This window comes from Dufourea novaeangliae, unplaced genomic scaffold (assembly GCF_001272555.1).
Source record: "Dufourea novaeangliae isolate 0120121106 unplaced genomic scaffold, ASM127255v1 scaffold142, whole genome shotgun sequence".
In the NCBI taxonomy this organism is placed as follows: domain Eukaryota; kingdom Metazoa; phylum Arthropoda; class Insecta; order Hymenoptera; family Halictidae; genus Dufourea; species Dufourea novaeangliae.
Genome location: NW_015374026.1, coordinates 515,578 through 532,643, shown reverse-complemented (window position 1 = coordinate 532,643; position 17,066 = coordinate 515,578). Strand labels below are relative to the sequence as shown.

Here is a 17,066-nt window from a genome sequence, read left to right as displayed (position 1 = left end):
TATATATATATATATATATACACATACATATATGTATATATTATATATATATTTTTTATAAGGGAATCAGTCGTGGACGTGTGCTTTATGATATCGTACAACATGGTTACACGCGCTGATTGGGGGAAAGAGAAAGGAAAAAATTAAGAGTTGGGCTCCATCAATGTTTGTACATATTTTACACTGCGCGCGCGCGTGTTCGTGTGTGTCTACCTACTATGTGTGGTGTGTGTTGAGAACACTCATAAACCAGGTTTTAGTAGTTGTTCATCGCACACGGATGTAGCTGCGCATATTACTGTATAATGGTTTCAGAAAGTCTTGCAGTAGCCACATTCTATATGTTTGTTTTAAGAAGTTCAAAGGATGTGTGTCGACACATATTGTAGTAAATGTTACGAATTTGGTGAAATAGTACATTGAAAAGTGAATCTAATAAATCCCATATAAAGAAAGATAATTAAATGACAATTGTTATGATTCTATTCACATTTGATTCTATTTTAACGTAGTGTAGTGATGAAATTGCAGCAGAAGCATATAAATTACTTCTTTGATCATTGGAGACTTTTGTAATGATAATAGTTTTTTTCATGGCTCTTAATAGAAAAAGTATTACAATGTTTTAGTTACATTTTGCAAAATATTTTACGTACACGTGTCACATTTCAATTAAACAGAATGATAAATATGTTACACAGTCTTATTTATTACTGTAGTTCATTTTTTTTTTGTATTCTACATTTAGATACTATGTAAAAACCTCTAATGATACTGATGTTTCTAATTGATGTTACAGTATTGGTTCTACACACGAATACATTATTATGTATGTTTTCAATGACAGACACTTACAAGCTTATATTGTCTTCACTTAAAAATGAGATACACCACAGTATACTTCAGTTAGTGAAAGTAATACTTCATGGATTATATTAAAGTCTCTGAAAAGATACAATAATGTTTGAGCGATGAACACATCCTTGACCTTCATAAAACAAATTTTCTCTCTGTAAATCATGAATTACATATAAGATAATACGTATAATAAGCACAATGTGGATTGTGTCGCCAACCAGTAATATTGTTCCACATAACATTTAATTGTGTTAGCGAATATTGTTAAGAAATAAATCTTATCTTAACAAATTATAATAACATCATTTACCCTCATGTCACGATAGATGTTTTTATGTCGGGAACGTGGCAATAATGTGTAAAGTACTATAATTAATTGAAATTTTATATATATATGTAGAATAATGAAATTTTAACTATTGATACTGAATTATGAAGTAGAACATGAACAACATACAGTAATATTGGCGATTCTGTGTATTTGATACACACTGCTGGTAAAAATATTGTTAACTAAAACCTTGTTTTCCTGATTCTATATTGAATTACTTCATACAGTGTTATCTAATATTCTAAGAAAATTACTTGTTTACACCTATCTACTTTATTCATCTTTGTACACCATTAATACGGATGTATCGAAGGTACAATAGTATCGTGGGTAATTAAAAAATGTCGGAAAATATTTTATAATGAAAATAATATAGAATACATAAAATAAAATATAAATCCAATTATCCTAACGTTATTGCGCATTCCCAAATGTATTCGCGTCTAAAGCGTTATGAACATTAACTTCATTACAGTTCATTATCAATCACGAGAAAAATAGATCTGACATTTTATGTTTCTCATGAACAATTCATTGTGTTTTATGGAAAAAAAATCTTAACACTTTAAAAGATTATCGTGTTAATGATTGGCTCTAACAAAGTATAAAAAAAATAAAAAAAAATACTAAGATTTAAGACAAATAAATTAATCTGATAATTTGAAAGATTATCAAATAAATCGCGTTCTTTCGATAATTTCATTGATTTCTATGAATAAGTTACTAAAGTAATGAGCCAAATAATATACATACAAAATGTTCAATAATACAGAGTTAAAAAATCTGCTTTGAATTCTATATGTCAACATGGGGGTGGGCTAGATGTTGGTGCAGTATCAACAGTTTGTGCAGATGATGATGCTACTGTCGATGACTTATTCTCAGTAGTTAACCTTCGTTTAGCGAACATCAATTGCTCCATTAATTCATGATGAGCTTCTATGCGTTCAATACAATGTAGACATGCTGTTTTTGGTAATGGATCATTCACGTTCACCTGTGTGATAAAAGGGCAAAATTTTATGTATTTAAACTAAATAGAAATCTACCGATTAACAGTATCATAATACAACGTACAATAGTATTTATAGTTTTCAAACAAAGTTTGTTTTAAAAAAAATTATGGAAAAAAACAAATACAGGAAGTTAACAGAAATAGTAGTTAACTTTTTGTCTGTGAATTAATTTAATAAAAATTGTATATAAGGTTTCATAAGTAAATACAATTATTATCATTGTAATATGTTTCGTTATTGTATTATATGTACAAGCACCACTGTCGAATGATAGATCAGAATTTACAGTCATTATACAAGAGTAGAAATACTAAAGAAAAACGAAAACAGTGAATATAACTTGAACAAGATGAAATGTTAACAAGTCGTGTACAGTAACTTCGGGAACGAATGTGTAATTAAGAACAATATTGACGAGGTCGATATTGAGATATATAAAAGTAAACAATAAATTTACCGTAATTGGAAGATAAGCATTTATTTTCTCGGCGAGCTTCATTCTTTCACCCTCTTGACCGTATATATGGATCACGAAACGGTTCATCTTACTACAAAGTCTGCATATAAATCCTGTAATCACGGCTCTATCCGTGCTACCCATTTTGATTATATCTTCAACTTTATCCCTTTTGATATGACACTAATCGACACCCCGTGATTCAACACACTAGTTTCAACACAATAATTTCTGCTTGTTCTTCCTTCAAGATTAAGTTTGTTTATCATAGTTCTGAATAACTGGCGCTACCAGCATTGGGCTCCACTATTCTTGTCAGGACCGTACACCGCACACATACACCACCACTCAAAAGTATCCGGACACTTTAATTTTTTTTTAATATAATTTCGATGTATACACGGATCGGATAAAAAGACCTTCTTAACGCGTGAAAAGAAATTCATTCAGAGATGAAAAATAGACGGAAAAACTATCGCGAGTAATTGAAATAAAGAGTAACATATAATATAATATATTAATTTTTTAATACAAAATTTTTGTTTATAATCTGTTTATTCTATAAAAAGATAAAATATTGCTTTCAAACTAGAATTTTAATAGCAGTTACATATATTTTTTATATTATACTACTATTCTCAAAATGATCCTATAATATAATATATGTATATGCGCGCATGTATATCAAGTGTATTTGAATACTTTGCATGAGTATAATAGTGCGTATATTTTATTCTTAATTTTACAAACATATATATATATATACCAAAATAATAATCATTATTGAGATCACGGATGTTTATGCAGGTGCACATTTTTAAACATCAATCAAGGAGAACGAGAATTGGAGAGGGAATTTAATGTACATGTATACCTATAGGAATATAGAAATCGGACGAATTATATTCTTCTTAAATTATAGTAATAAGATAAAACTTTGATTATGCTGTTTTTACATTGTACATACGCTTCTGTTCTCTTCATTCTATTATAACCGTTTAAAGAGCTTTTACGAATATTTTAAATACCGTATTATTTCGATAAAATATGGCGGCGATCAGCTGTCTTCTGTCATAATGACATTCATATTGATAAACAGAAAATTGCATATTTTTGGAACATCATTCGGATGATACTGCTCGTACATTGAGATAATTGTGTTTGTAATTTGCGTCATTATTAGATCTCTTTTATGTAGGCGGGACGAAATTCTTAGTAATGGAAAGGTGTTCAGCGTTGTTCATCTGAAGTAAGCGGCAAGTGAATGCAGCTGCGTAAAAAAGCAATATGGTGACTAACGAATTAATCAACTGTTGAGGATAATCAAGAATACAAATGTTTAATAATATTAGCAACTTTTGGGATGGAAGGTGGTGAAGTTGAGTGATGAACTTGACATAATTAAAAAGCCTTTCGGGGGCTAACGAGAGGAAAACATGTGCGATGTGTGTGTTGACTTTCACGACCTTCTGCTCTCCTGTAAGTAAAATGGTATACAATATCTTCCATGTTAACCTATTGTGTTCCGTTGCATGTTGCTCAACTCTTGCGACGTTGATTCGGCTGTATCGCGTTAACAACCCGAGGTTATTGCGTTGTATAAAGAAGCATTGAATTGCGTCTTGTGCGTTGTTTCTCCGTTGTAAAATTTCGTTAATAACGTTTTACTGTATAACCTTATCTCGCTTGTGTGCAGTCCTCTGGCTTGTTGCATTAATCGATGCATGAGAATGTATTTCTACGTTTAAACGTCGAGGATTCAGTAATATGTTGTTATACTTTTTTTTAAAGAGTCGTAAATATTAAAATTGTACGACATGCTAAAGTAATTTGCACTGTGTACTGAAATGTTACATGGGAAAAAAAAGAGTAAATTAAATAATACTTAAATAAGTGTCATACAATTAATTGAGTTTATTATAAGAAGTTTTAAGTTTCTTTCTATGCATTATTTACTTATGAATGTATACTTTTTTCTTTTATGTATATATGTATATAATTTGCATTCAGATGACGAAAGATCTTCGAAAGAACAGGATGGATTGGCCACTCTTTGTATTTCCGATGTGGACACAACACTGCATTATGTTAATCAATGGGTACAAAGGTCTGGTTCCATTTTCATTGTACAAATGAATTATAAATTTATAAAAGTTTTCAGTAGCAATATTCTGTATTGTGTCTGACTTTGGAAGACCTCTTTTTGCTTGTATTGTTTTAGGCAATGTATGTGCTGTTATAGAGAGATAAAAAATTTTGATCGGTTTATCCGATTAACGCAGAGCGTTGTGTTATGTACATTGCAACAATTGCAAATTATACAACAGAATGGACAAGATACGGATGTTGAAAAAGCATTGTCCAAAGATGAGAAGGAAGAAGAGGAGAAAACTGAAGATGAAGGAAAAGCAGAGGATTCAGACTTTGCACAAACGGAGACAAAAAAGAATTGGTCTCAACAGGATAGAGAAAAATTGTTCCATCTCCTTTCGAAAATATTTTTATTAAATTTTCCTCTTTATATCGCAATGAAACATGGTGGTGCAATTAATCCTTTAGCTCCCATAAAAGTAACTCTATTCACCAATTATTAGTATTAGCTGAACGATCACTTTTGTTTTTATTACAAAGTTAAACGTTCTTTCTTATTTGTTTATTTATTTATTTATTTATTTATTTGTTTCTTTTTTTTTTTTTCAAGGATGAAGGTGGATATTGCGAGCCTCACGACCCGGAAGTACCAGCACCTTTAATTAGAGCAGTTTCCATATTTTGCCATCAAGGTGGTTTTAATCTAATGTCTGCTTGTTTTGATATGGAGAATACATTAGCTGTTAGTCTAGCACACTCCATGGTTGCAGTGATTTGTAACTTGAAACTTTGGTTGAATTACGGTAGCGTCATTCAGCTGTTTATACCATTACGTAGCCGTGTTATGAAATATATGTGTCGTTTAGGAGACAAAGAATTACGCACACCCGCAGTGAGAACGATGGCTGGTAAATGTTGAAATTGATAAAATATCAGCAATAATAAATAAATAAGTCTGCATGCATATGTTTCCTTGTGGTAAACTTGTAATCGTTGATAATTTAGATTTCATGTGGAGCGCCGTGAAAGATCCCATCGATGCTGTATTACCAAGTTTCGATCGGGATGGATTGGACCTGGCATTCAAATATTTTACTAGTACAACTTTAACCATGAGACTAGCAGGAATAGCTCAGATAAATGCTCATATCACCGCGTTCAATGAACTTTGCAACAGCGAGACGATCGCCGAAGTGGAGCAAGTGGGTCACGCGTTGGCAGCTTGGTTGACAGAGAACAATATAATAGCTCATATATTTGGACCAAATTTGCACGTAGAAGTTATTAAACAGAGTCACATTGTATTAAGTTTCTTAGCCATGGAGGGCAGGATAGCATCCTCGGACATGGATACCATGTGGCAAGCTGCACAATTAAAGCACTGTGGACGGCCAGTATATGATTTGTTGGCACCCTTAGTAAAGCATCTGGCTCCGACTCCGGTTCTACATTTGTACTCGTTATTAGGAAAACTAGAACCGAAGGACCACACAGAACAAAGTTTATTCCTAGCGTCTGCTTTGATCAAGTTTATTTGGACAACGGGCGGTTCGGGTTATCCAAGGGGTTTGACTATAAAAAATAGAGAAATTTTAAGAGGAACCAGCGGTGTCGGTGGTAGTAGTACCAGCGATCCCAGTGGAATGGATGGAAGCAGTCCGGACGAGGACGAGGAACCTAGTCCGGCCCCATCCGAAGGACCTTCACCAAGGAAACAGGCAAGAGGTGACAGCAGCGACGGAGAAGGTACGTTATATGGATGAACGTATTATCGTTTGATTGTTAAATGTATAAATGTCTATATATATATATATATATATATATATATACACACAGAATAATATGTACATGTGTATGTATATGTACATCTACATGTATACGTAAATATTAACAGGTCCTTTCAAAGGGAAAACTATGGGGACAGCAGTTGTACAGGCAAACTTAACCGAAACGGATGGTTGTTCGGCGTTGGAAAAATCCGAGTGTAATGCGGAATCGGTGAAAGATTCCGTGTGCGCGATACAGGATGACATAAAAGAAAAACAGAGTGGTTCGGACGTAGAGGCGGATACGGAGAAATCGAACGCGGAGGAAACGGTCGCGATCGAGAAGAAAAAGAGGAAGGTGTTGAGGAAAAGAAAGAAGCCGCAGAAACGTTCTTTGGTCGCTGTAGATAAAACATTCGATGACATTGTCGGCCAAGAGAGTGATATGAAAAGGAAAGATTTAATGATCGAGATGAAGGGTAGTAGGGCAGAGGACAGCTTAAACAGTTCATTGGACACTGGTGGATTGGTGGTTTCTTTGGACGATCCGAAAGGTGTCGTTGACGCGTTGGATCGCGTGAAGCAGCAGGCAATGGCTTTGGATCCGAACGATCAACAGGTTCCAACGACGGCAGCATTATTGAGACGAGCGAATAAGAACAAGTATATGTCGTTGGTAGGGCATAACGTAGATCGGGCTCCAGACTCTGCGGATACTTCGCACGACGAAGACGATAGCGACGTGGCTGGAGTTCTCGCTGCGGCGGATGGTCCCAGCGCCGTTATATCCGAGCTTGCTGGTCTGGTACACGCGACAGGACCAACGTTTCTACCCTCGGGGTTGGATGAAATGCTGTCCGACGAGGAAGGATCGTACAGTAGCAGAATATCGAACAAAAGCGAGAAAAACATGGCCGACTTTGACGGAGAGGAAAGCGGTTGCGAGGAGGAATTAGCTCAATTGGCGGCACGTCATTTAACGGCTATACAAATGCAAGCTTATCATCCGCATCATTCGCATCCGACAATGACGATCAGACGTTCGGTTTGCCGTCCCCCGCAGGTACGAAGTGTTCGTCAAACAGTGTCAACACGTCTCAGTTCTCAGTTCAATTTGGATAACGTGTGCAAATCTGGAAACACGTTGTTGTGGGACCTTTTGCAAGACGAGAAAATCGGTCAGTTGGGAGAAGGTTTGGCATTAGAGGCCGAAAAGGCATTGTGTAATCTTCTTTGTTTTAACGTTGATCGACTTATACCGATGAAATTTATAGAGGGCTGCCTGGAAAATCTAGCAAGCAATCGTTCGGTCGTCGTGTCTTTAAGATTATTACCGAAATTACTGGCCAGTTTCCAGCAATTCGGAGCAATGGACGCGCACACGATAACGACATGGGCTGATCGTGAACGCGGAATGATGAAACACTTTTTTAATAATCTGAAAACGTACACTGGGACGGGATCGAAAAATAGTCTGTATCCTCATCAAACGGAAATCCAAGTTAGGCTACAGTTTCTATCCTCGATATTCTCACCGTTGGGCTCGCCTGACTGTTTTCGCCTGAGTCTCGAACAGGTCGACATATTGTGGCAATGCTTGTCGCAGGATCCGACGTGTGCCGACGAGCTGTTCAGCTGGTTGCTCAGTCAGGCAAAGTCAACGGAACAGCACGCCCTTGGAATGGACACGCTGAAACATTTGTGTATGCGTAAATTACCGAGTTTACCGGCCGAAACAATAAGCATGACCGGGCTCAGTCTTTTCCAGCAGTTGTGCAATCTGGCCCGTTTGGCGGCCGCACATTTGGACAGGCCGTTGAGGGACGTGGACTCGGTTGGTATGGATTTTTTGTGGAGAATCGCGTTGAAAGCGAAAAGCACGGATGTCAGTATGGCGGCTATACAATACTTGAACGGTTACTACATGTCCAGACAATTGACCCAAGAAGCGGAGTTTGTCTCGCAGTGTATGACCCACCTTGCCGCGGCTAGTGCCGACTTGGAGACAAACGAAGAGGCAAGTTTACGTTGCATACAAAGAGCTCTGCTGTTGTTGAGGACACACTTGGAGGCGTTTCGTAAACGGTACGCGTACCACTTGCGTCGTTGGGTATTGGAAGGTAGAGGCGCTGGTAGCCATGTGGCGATGAACACTTCCGACAAGGGCCAACAATTGCGAATATTCGTACAGCCGGCTGGTATCCCCGAGAAAACAAGCTTCACTCTGCTTAGCACCGATTACGTTGCCGACTTGAGAGCGGAAGTAGCCAAATGGTGGGACGATACTCAAAGCAATCAGGAGAAGTCATCGTGTTCGACGAACTCGAGCCAGAATAACGGATCGGTATTGGGATCGCTGCTCACCGACGGGCCGATCCGAATGATCACGCAGGGTCAGGAGTTAACGATCGATTTCGACGAAAAAACATTGCAGGAGATGGGTTTCAAGGACGGGCAATTGGTTCGCCGCCGCCGCCGCCGCCGCAGCCGCCGCCGGCAACCGATGTAACAACAAACGAGACATGGACTCGCCGTCTCTTTTACCGCCACCGCCGCGCGAATCGTTGCCTACGTTGTTGCTGTTACGTCCGCAGTATTTCGAGCAATTGTTCACGCTGATGAGAACGTTGAGCGCTATGAAAACGGTGGTGAAAGGTGGACAGGAGATTCCGCACACAAAGGCCCAAGTACTTTCGAGGCGAGTGTGGGACACGTTGACGTTGCTGCCGACCAGTCCGACGTTGCTCAGAGGTTTCCAGAAGTTGGGAGAAACGACGCTGCCGGAATTGCTGGATCCCGCCAGCCCCCAGAAGTTGATGTACTCTTTGTACATAGTCGAGTCTTTGAGTAGACGTCAGACAACGAGTCCGCAACCGTCCACCGTGAATTCCACGCCGTCCTCGGGCACTCACGAGGGCGGAGGTGACGCGGACGATAATAATCACGAGGAGAAAGAGAAGGACAAAGAGATGGTTGGTTGGTCCACGTTGTTCGTTCAGCACGGTGGTCTGCGGCATTTGTTCGATATCTTTATGTCCGGATGTTTGGAACAAGGTGACGGCAGCGAATGGCAGCAGGATTGTCTCGCCAGTTTACTGAAGCAGCTCTGTCATCTGGGCGTTGTCAAAGAAGAGAAGAAACGAAACAAGGCCGACAAACTGCTGGTACCGAAGCTCAGCGAGGCGATGCTATCGATGATGAACGTGGACGCTGTTATGGCACGTGTCACGAGTATATTGAACGAAGCATCTCTGCCCAGAGATCCGAATCATTATAAGACAGGAGTTTTCGGTAGATCGCAGGTTATCCATTACACCATGGCGCTATTGGTGTGTTGGGTGCACAGCGACGACACGGTCAGGCAGTATCTGTTCTCGCCGGCGGAACCGTTCGGGAAGACCTGGCTACGAAGATTGGTTCTGGAGGATCCGGAACCGGCAGTCAGAAGAGAGGTTTGCACAGCGTTGTACAGGCTGTGTTTAGGTAGCACAGGAGGATCCTCCGAGACCGACGAGAATTCCGATATCGCCAGTCTGATTGTACCGATGTTGAACACGTTATTGGAACACATTGTGATCGCGGAGGCTATGCAACCTTCCCACAGGAAACCAGATCTACCGTTGCACTTGCATCCGGTATTGGAGGACGGAAAAGAACCGTACGGACCGGCATGCAGAGATTACTTCTGGCTGGTTTGTCGTTTGGTCGACTCTCTACCGGAGGAGGCGATCAAAGAGGGCGCGGACGATTCGAACGCGACGACGATGATAGATCTCGAGGCGTTAGCGATACGAGTGATCGACAGTGTATTGAATCGAGAACACCTTGAAACTCGTCACAACACCGTGGAGGACGACGGTTTGGTCGGATTACTGAATCTCACGTGTAACATTATGACGCACAATCCGCCCTGTAAACAAGGAAAAATCGGGCAAGATTTGTTACACGAGGTATTCGATTTTTTATTCGCACTACCGAATCCACAATCGAAACACGTACCAAAGTGTAAGAGTCAGGTCTCCAGATCGGCGGCGTTCGATCTGTTGGTCGAGCTTGTGAAATCCGCTCCTGATAATTACAGGATCCTCCATGAGAAACTGTTGGCCCAACAGAAGCCTGGTCCGCATTCCCCGTACCCGTGGGACTATTGGCCCCACGAAGATGGACGTTCCGACTGTGGATACGTCGGTCTGACCAACTTGGGCGCGACCTGTTACATGGCCAGCTGTATGCAACATCTGTACATGATGCCACAGGCACGTGTCTCGATACTGGGCGCCGATTGCAATCGTGCGAACAAGCATCAACTGACATTGAGGGAACTACAAAGAATGTTTGCCTATCTTTTAGAGTCCGAAAGGAAAGCGTACAATCCTCGAAGTTTCTGCAGAGTGTACACCATGAATCACGAGCCCTTGAATACCGGCGAACAAAAGGACATGGCCGAGTTCTTCATCGACCTTGTGTCCAAGCTGGAGGAGATGACGTCGGATTTGAAGAACTTGGTGAAAACACTGTTTTGCGGTGTAATATCGAATAACGTCGTGTCGTTGGACTGCGAACACGTCAGCAGAACGTTGGAAGAGTTTTACACTGTACGTTGTCAGGTGGCCGACATGAGGAATCTTTATGAAAGTTTAGACGAGGTCACGGTCAAGGACACATTGGAGGGCGACAACATGTACACGTGCTCGCAGTGCGGCAAGAAAGCAAGGGCGGAGAAGCGAGCCTGCTTCAAGAAATTGCCGCATATATTGTGCTTCAATACGATGCGATACACGTTCAATATGGGAACCATGTTGAAGGAGAAAGTCAACACACATTTTAGCTTTCCGTTACGGCTGGACATGTCCGGGTACGTTGAAAAGAAACTGATGCCGCAGCATTATCAGGAAGAAAAGAAAGCGTCGGAGGAAAAGAAGAAATCGGAGGGTGATCGTCGAACGGGGGGAATGGAGAATAACGACGAAGAGGAGGACAAGCGATACTATCAGTACGATTTAATCGGTGTAACGGTTCATACCGGCACAGCTGACGGTGGGCATTATTACAGTTTCATTAGGGATCGCACATCACCGAACAAAGACAAATGGTTCTTGTTCAACGACGCCGAAGTGAAACCATTCGATCCGAACCAAATAGCCGCGGAATGTTTCGGCGGCGAGATGACAAGTAAAACATACGATTCCGTTACCGACAAATTCATGGACTTTAGCTTCGAGAAAACAAACTCCGCGTACATGCTGTTCTACGAATGGTGCGCCGATCCTGGTGATCAAGCGAAAGAGGAGGAAGCGACTGTCTCCAGTCCGAATGCACGGCAGCCGTCCTCGCTTCTGCCGCAGAAGAACACCACACACAATAAACTGCCGCCGTTGGAACTGAACAAAGAGCTCGAGGATTGGATATGGCAGGATAATATGCACTTTTTGCAGGATAAAAATATATTCGAGCATACGTACTTTACGTTCATGTGGCAGATATGCGGTTACATACCGCAAACGTTGCTCTCCGTGCAACCGGACATAACGGAAATGTCGGCGGATCTGTCAACGGCGTTCTTCATGGAAACGTTCATTCACGCGAAGGAGAAGCCCACTATGGTACAATGGGTGGAGCTGTTGACGAAACAGTTCAACAGTTCTGCCGGTGCATGCGCCAGATTTCTCGAGAGAATGGCCAGCGATTCGTGGTGGCCGATTCAGATTTTGGTCAAGTGCCCGAATCAAATGGTCAGACAGATGTTCCAGAGGCTTTGCATACACGTGATACAACGATTGCGTGCCACCCAAGCACCGTTGTATCTACTACTCTGCGACGATGAGAACGACGACGCCGCCGCCGCCGCCGCCGCCGCCGCTGCGACCGCCGTCAACACTGTCGGCACTCGATCGTGCGTGACGCGATTCGTGAGAATGCTATTGTCGCTCATGGAACACGCGAAACAACATCTCAAACATCTCACCGAGTACTTCAGTTTTTTATACGAGTTCAGTAAAATGGGCGAGGAGGAGACGTTATTCCTGATCCGCGTACAGGCGATATCCACCATGGTGAATTTCTATCTCGGGCACAAGACACACGAATTCGTCGACGCGGTCAGCGAGGAAGAAGAGGAGGAAGAAATTGTCGCGATGCCGACCGAGAAACTGAGACCCGCATCATTGGATAAAATGATCACCTTGATAGCCACGTTGGTCGAGCGTAGCAGGGGACCCGATCACAGGTTAGCTTTGTCACCGGCGGATCTCAGCGCTGTCGCGGGTGGCAAAGGATTTCCCTTTTTGTACCAGCAGACGCGCGACGTTATTAACCTGAATCAGACGAGAAACTTGATTCAATCGTTGTGCCGTTGGAACGACCGATTGGCTATACATGTTATCACGATGATATTCCAAGCTATAACGAAACATACGGACGTGTGCCAGCCGTTCTTCAAGCTTCTGACATTGTTGACGGAAAGTTCCGGGCCAAGTGGTCTACCGTGTATGACGCAACTGATCTTAGGTCGTGTATGGGAAGCAGCCAGAGTAGCGCCTCATGGTGCATTGGAATGGCTCGCATTGGCTGTCACGAGGAGCAAACTCGCTCACGCCTGGGTGCTACAAGGTTTGGACACGTGGTTGCAACATTTCTTATTGGAACACTCGAATCAGAGAGTACGTTCCGCGGCCGCGTTTCTTCTTGTATCGTTGGTTCCATCGACACACTTTAGACAAGGCTATCGGAGCGCTCACAGATTGGGTTTAGGTTGTAACACATCCAGGGAATTGCAACTGTCGCCGGAGGCGACGCTGATACTGCATCAGATCTACACTGCTCTCTTAAGATTACTGCAACCGGCGAGACATTATATCGATATACAGACACACGGTACAATGAAACTCACTGCCTATTTTGCGTTGCTCACCTATTGCGTTGTCTCCAAGACGGAGAAATTAATGGTAAGTGGAATTATCGTGTAATTTATCGTGTCCGATATACATATGTATGGTACATACAATAGAACGGCGTTAAACTTATTTTACCGGCGTTTACATTTACTTTCAGTTCGGACAGTATTTGAATGACTTGTGGACACTGTTTCATCCGAAACTCTCCGAGCCTAGTATTCCGGTTCATCATAATAAGCAAGCCGTATTGTTGTTTTGGTACCACGTTTCTTCAGATTGCCCAGAGAATGTCGCTCTTATACTTCATAATCCGCATATAACTAAAAACATTGCATTTAATTATATACTGTAAGCTCGCGTTGTCTTTGATGGTGTAAGCTGTTCTATCTATGGTTGTTTCGCGCTAACTGTTCTACGCTTCTTCCAGGGCCGATCATGAGGATCAGGATGTAGTATTATTTAACAGAGTCATGCTGCCGGCTTATTATGGTTTGTTACGACTTTGCTGTCAACAGTCACGCACTTTTACCAGACAATTGGCCGCACATCAGAATATCCAATGGGCGTTCAAGAATATCACGCCTCATCCTACTCAATACTCAACTGTAAGAATACACGTCCGACCGCTGAATAAACATTACAAAATTATAATGTAAATTTCCTTTCTCGTTACAGGCCGTGGACGAGCTGTTTAAATTGATGCAGTTATTAGTAGCGAGACATTCCGATCAGACGGAACAAGAAGAATCGGAAATAGCATCGTTCAGGAGAGGAACACTGTCTTCGTATTTGCAAGGATTAGATGGCCGATCCTGTTGGGCTACACTGATTTCTGCATTCCGGTAGAATATTTTTAATCGACTCCTCTATTAAAACAGTTCAATGTTATACACGTTAAAATCTACCTACCTTTATCTACATTTCACAGTATCCTCATTGAAACCGATGACGATCGCCTGTACGTCGTGTACAACGGAGGATTGAGTATGGCTCTGGAAGCATTTCACATGTTGCACATCATGTACCACGAGGCAACAGCATGCCACGTGGCCGGTGATCTAGCTGAATTGATTGCAATTATCGTGGAACTTGTGCGTTGCATCAGAACCGCCAGAGAGGGACCCGACGCGAGAAATATATTGGCCAATTGCAAAGAGTGGCCAGACATTTTGCGCAAACTGGCAACATTGTTGAACACGTACAATCCTCCCGACATGCGAAACCTTGCTATTGATCTTTTAAAAGAACTTGTCATGCTTGTACCTGCCGAGGCTATATTAATTTTAGCGCCATTGCTCTCTCACTGCCACGCAGCTCTTCAAGAGTCCCATGCCGCTGTTCCACCTGGTCCGTATCTTCCAAGAAGGTCTACACCGCCAGGGAAAATGCCTACGCGGCCTGCTAGACCAATGGTTCAAATGGCAGTACCGCATTCACAGTTGGAAGCGTCAAAAGGAGTCGATCCGGAATACGACAGTGCTTTGCTCGAGTTTTATTTACCGTATCACGAACTTATCGATGTAATGTGCAGATTGGCAATCAATAATGATTGTATGACGGACACATTAGTCAACTTGAGCGCAATGTTGGGATTCGAAGGTAGGCTTTTTGCATGCTACCTAATACACGTATATATAGATTATGAAAAATAATATATATATATATATAATAAAACGTATCAATTGCAGGTGTTCCATTACACTTGGCGCTATTCCCACGATTGTGGTTAGACGTACATGCTGCTACACACATAGACAGGAAGCATATCGCATCTCTACTTTGCTCCTCTTATACGGTTGATTACGTAGATGCTGTATTACTGGACGAAAGATCGTCGTTAGGAGTACCAGCAATACACGCGTTCCTGAAGACCTTCTTTCCCAAGCTTGCTAACCATGTCTTAACCGAACAAACATGTTTACTTATTGACAACTTAGTTAGTTCTATGGTGGCAATGGTGGAGGCAGTAGACATTCAAGCGTCTGCGCATAGATTAACCGGAGATTTAAGAGCATTAGCACTGGTCTATAGTAGCAGTACAAGACTGAAACCACCGGCTGCCTTGTTACCAGCCCTAGAAACGTTGTTGGCTCGAACCAGAACCATTAAAGTGAAGGAATCGAGTCAACAGGAAACCGAAGCACCCTCGAAGAAACGAAAGTTTACTGTTAACGAAGACAGTGAGACGACCGACAAGGAATTGCATCTACCAATCAAAGAACTTAACGAACAGAAGAATATTTCTGATATAGACACCGAAGTAAAGGATAAAACAGAAGCGAACGATGTGAGCTCCTCTGAATCTGGGGATGACAAGACCATATCAAAGCACAAGAGTAACAGCCAAGTAGAAAATATACCGACTAGTATCAGCACAACATCCCCAAATTTATTTGATACAGTGACAGCCAACAATTGTACGAGCCAGTTAAGATGTTCGTTGACCAATGTCTCCTGGCTCGAAATGCTTGAAAAGACCATTGTCGATCTGCAAATGATTGTGCAATTACAAACAAAGAGCAACTAATTCTGTACATGTTTCCGAATGGTGCTTTTATCGTAGAACCATACAATACAGAACTAATATGTTTACGTGTGACCGTTGTCGTTCTTTTAAAGATAATGGAACGAGAATTGCGTTTGTACGTCTTCTGGATCTAGATGAACAAATTTTTAGTGTGTTTGTGTTCTATAAAATTGAGATACATATGTTCTACGTATCGATTGAATGCGATTTATTTTCCAAATGTAGATGAGTAAGATACTTTTACCGACTTACGTTATACTAACCACGAAACCAAAATTATTATAAAAGCAGATCATGAATCAGGACCGAAGAAGTTTTCATTTTATGTAATATAAACGTTCGTTAGTGCTGTGAGATCAGCTATCTCTTGGCAGCAATATTTTCCGTACATTATTCATGTGTACGGTAATATAAGCCGCCCAGTATTCATTAACAGAAATTGCAAAAGCTTTGAGATAGTTTAAAAAGTACAATTAGCTTTGTTAAAACTGTAACCGTTTCTTTTTTTTTTCTATACTCGTCTCAATTATGAGCCCCCCGCCCCGATAATTGAGTCACAGGGTTCTTTAAATTCTCAAAGGTAAAGTATGTATAAACAATAATATTCTCTCGATTAACTTCCAAGCTTTGTACGTTTGAATATTATTTACATTCTAATTAACAAGCTACATTGACATGTCATTGTAACATAATTTCCATCGTACTTTTAAATGTTGTTTTTGCAAACGTAATTTATAAACTAGTAGTTTTATCGCTTAGATCATTGCACACGTCTATCCAAGAGTACTTTACATATTATAGGATTACGTCCTTTTATTGTTTTGTGTTTGATCCACGCATAGAGTATGTATACTATTTTATTTATTTCCTTTCATTTAAGTGAATCGCCGTAACGAATTTGACAGATTTACTATTGATATCGCGAAACTATTTTTTTCTTGCGTTCATTTTAGAACGTATTCGTTTGTCTGTCGCACAACGAACCACAATCGTCTTAATTAATTATTCAAATTATACCTCGCATATCTGTTACAGAAATTCCAAAGTGTCGCGAAATTATGAATCTATCGTGTACTATTAATTATTTTTATTTTCCCGCGTGAAGACAGCCTTATTCGATTTTAGTT

At 40.9% G+C, this 17,066-nt stretch overlaps 2 protein-coding genes across 2 annotated transcripts; one reads left to right on the top strand and one right to left on the bottom strand.

The window, feature by feature from the left end:
- Positions 1-1,991: 1,991 nt before the first annotated feature.
- Positions 1,992-2,887, bottom strand: LOC107189369. The gene is made up of 2 exons (XM_015577887.1): positions 2,663-2,887; positions 1,992-2,186 (listed from the first exon to the last, which is right to left on the bottom strand). The coding sequence occupies exons 1-2, from the start codon at positions 2,804-2,806 to the stop codon at positions 1,992-1,994; spliced, it is 339 nt and encodes a 112-aa protein (XP_015433373.1). The 5' UTR covers positions 2,807-2,887.
- Positions 2,888-4,023: 1,136 nt separating this feature from the next.
- LOC107189382 (ubiquitin carboxyl-terminal hydrolase 34) lies at positions 4,024-15,973 on the top strand. Its single transcript, XM_015577900.1, is given in 12 exon segments — positions 4,024-4,141; positions 4,673-4,769; positions 4,884-5,232; positions 5,364-5,661; positions 5,759-6,499; positions 6,648-8,979; positions 8,981-13,463; positions 13,570-13,760; positions 13,840-14,017; positions 14,088-14,254; positions 14,341-15,011; positions 15,101-15,973. Coding segments are annotated over 12 exon segments (10,389 nt in total). The 5' UTR covers positions 4,024-4,098; the 3' UTR covers positions 15,940-15,973.
- Positions 15,974-17,066: the final 1,093 nt, after the last annotated feature.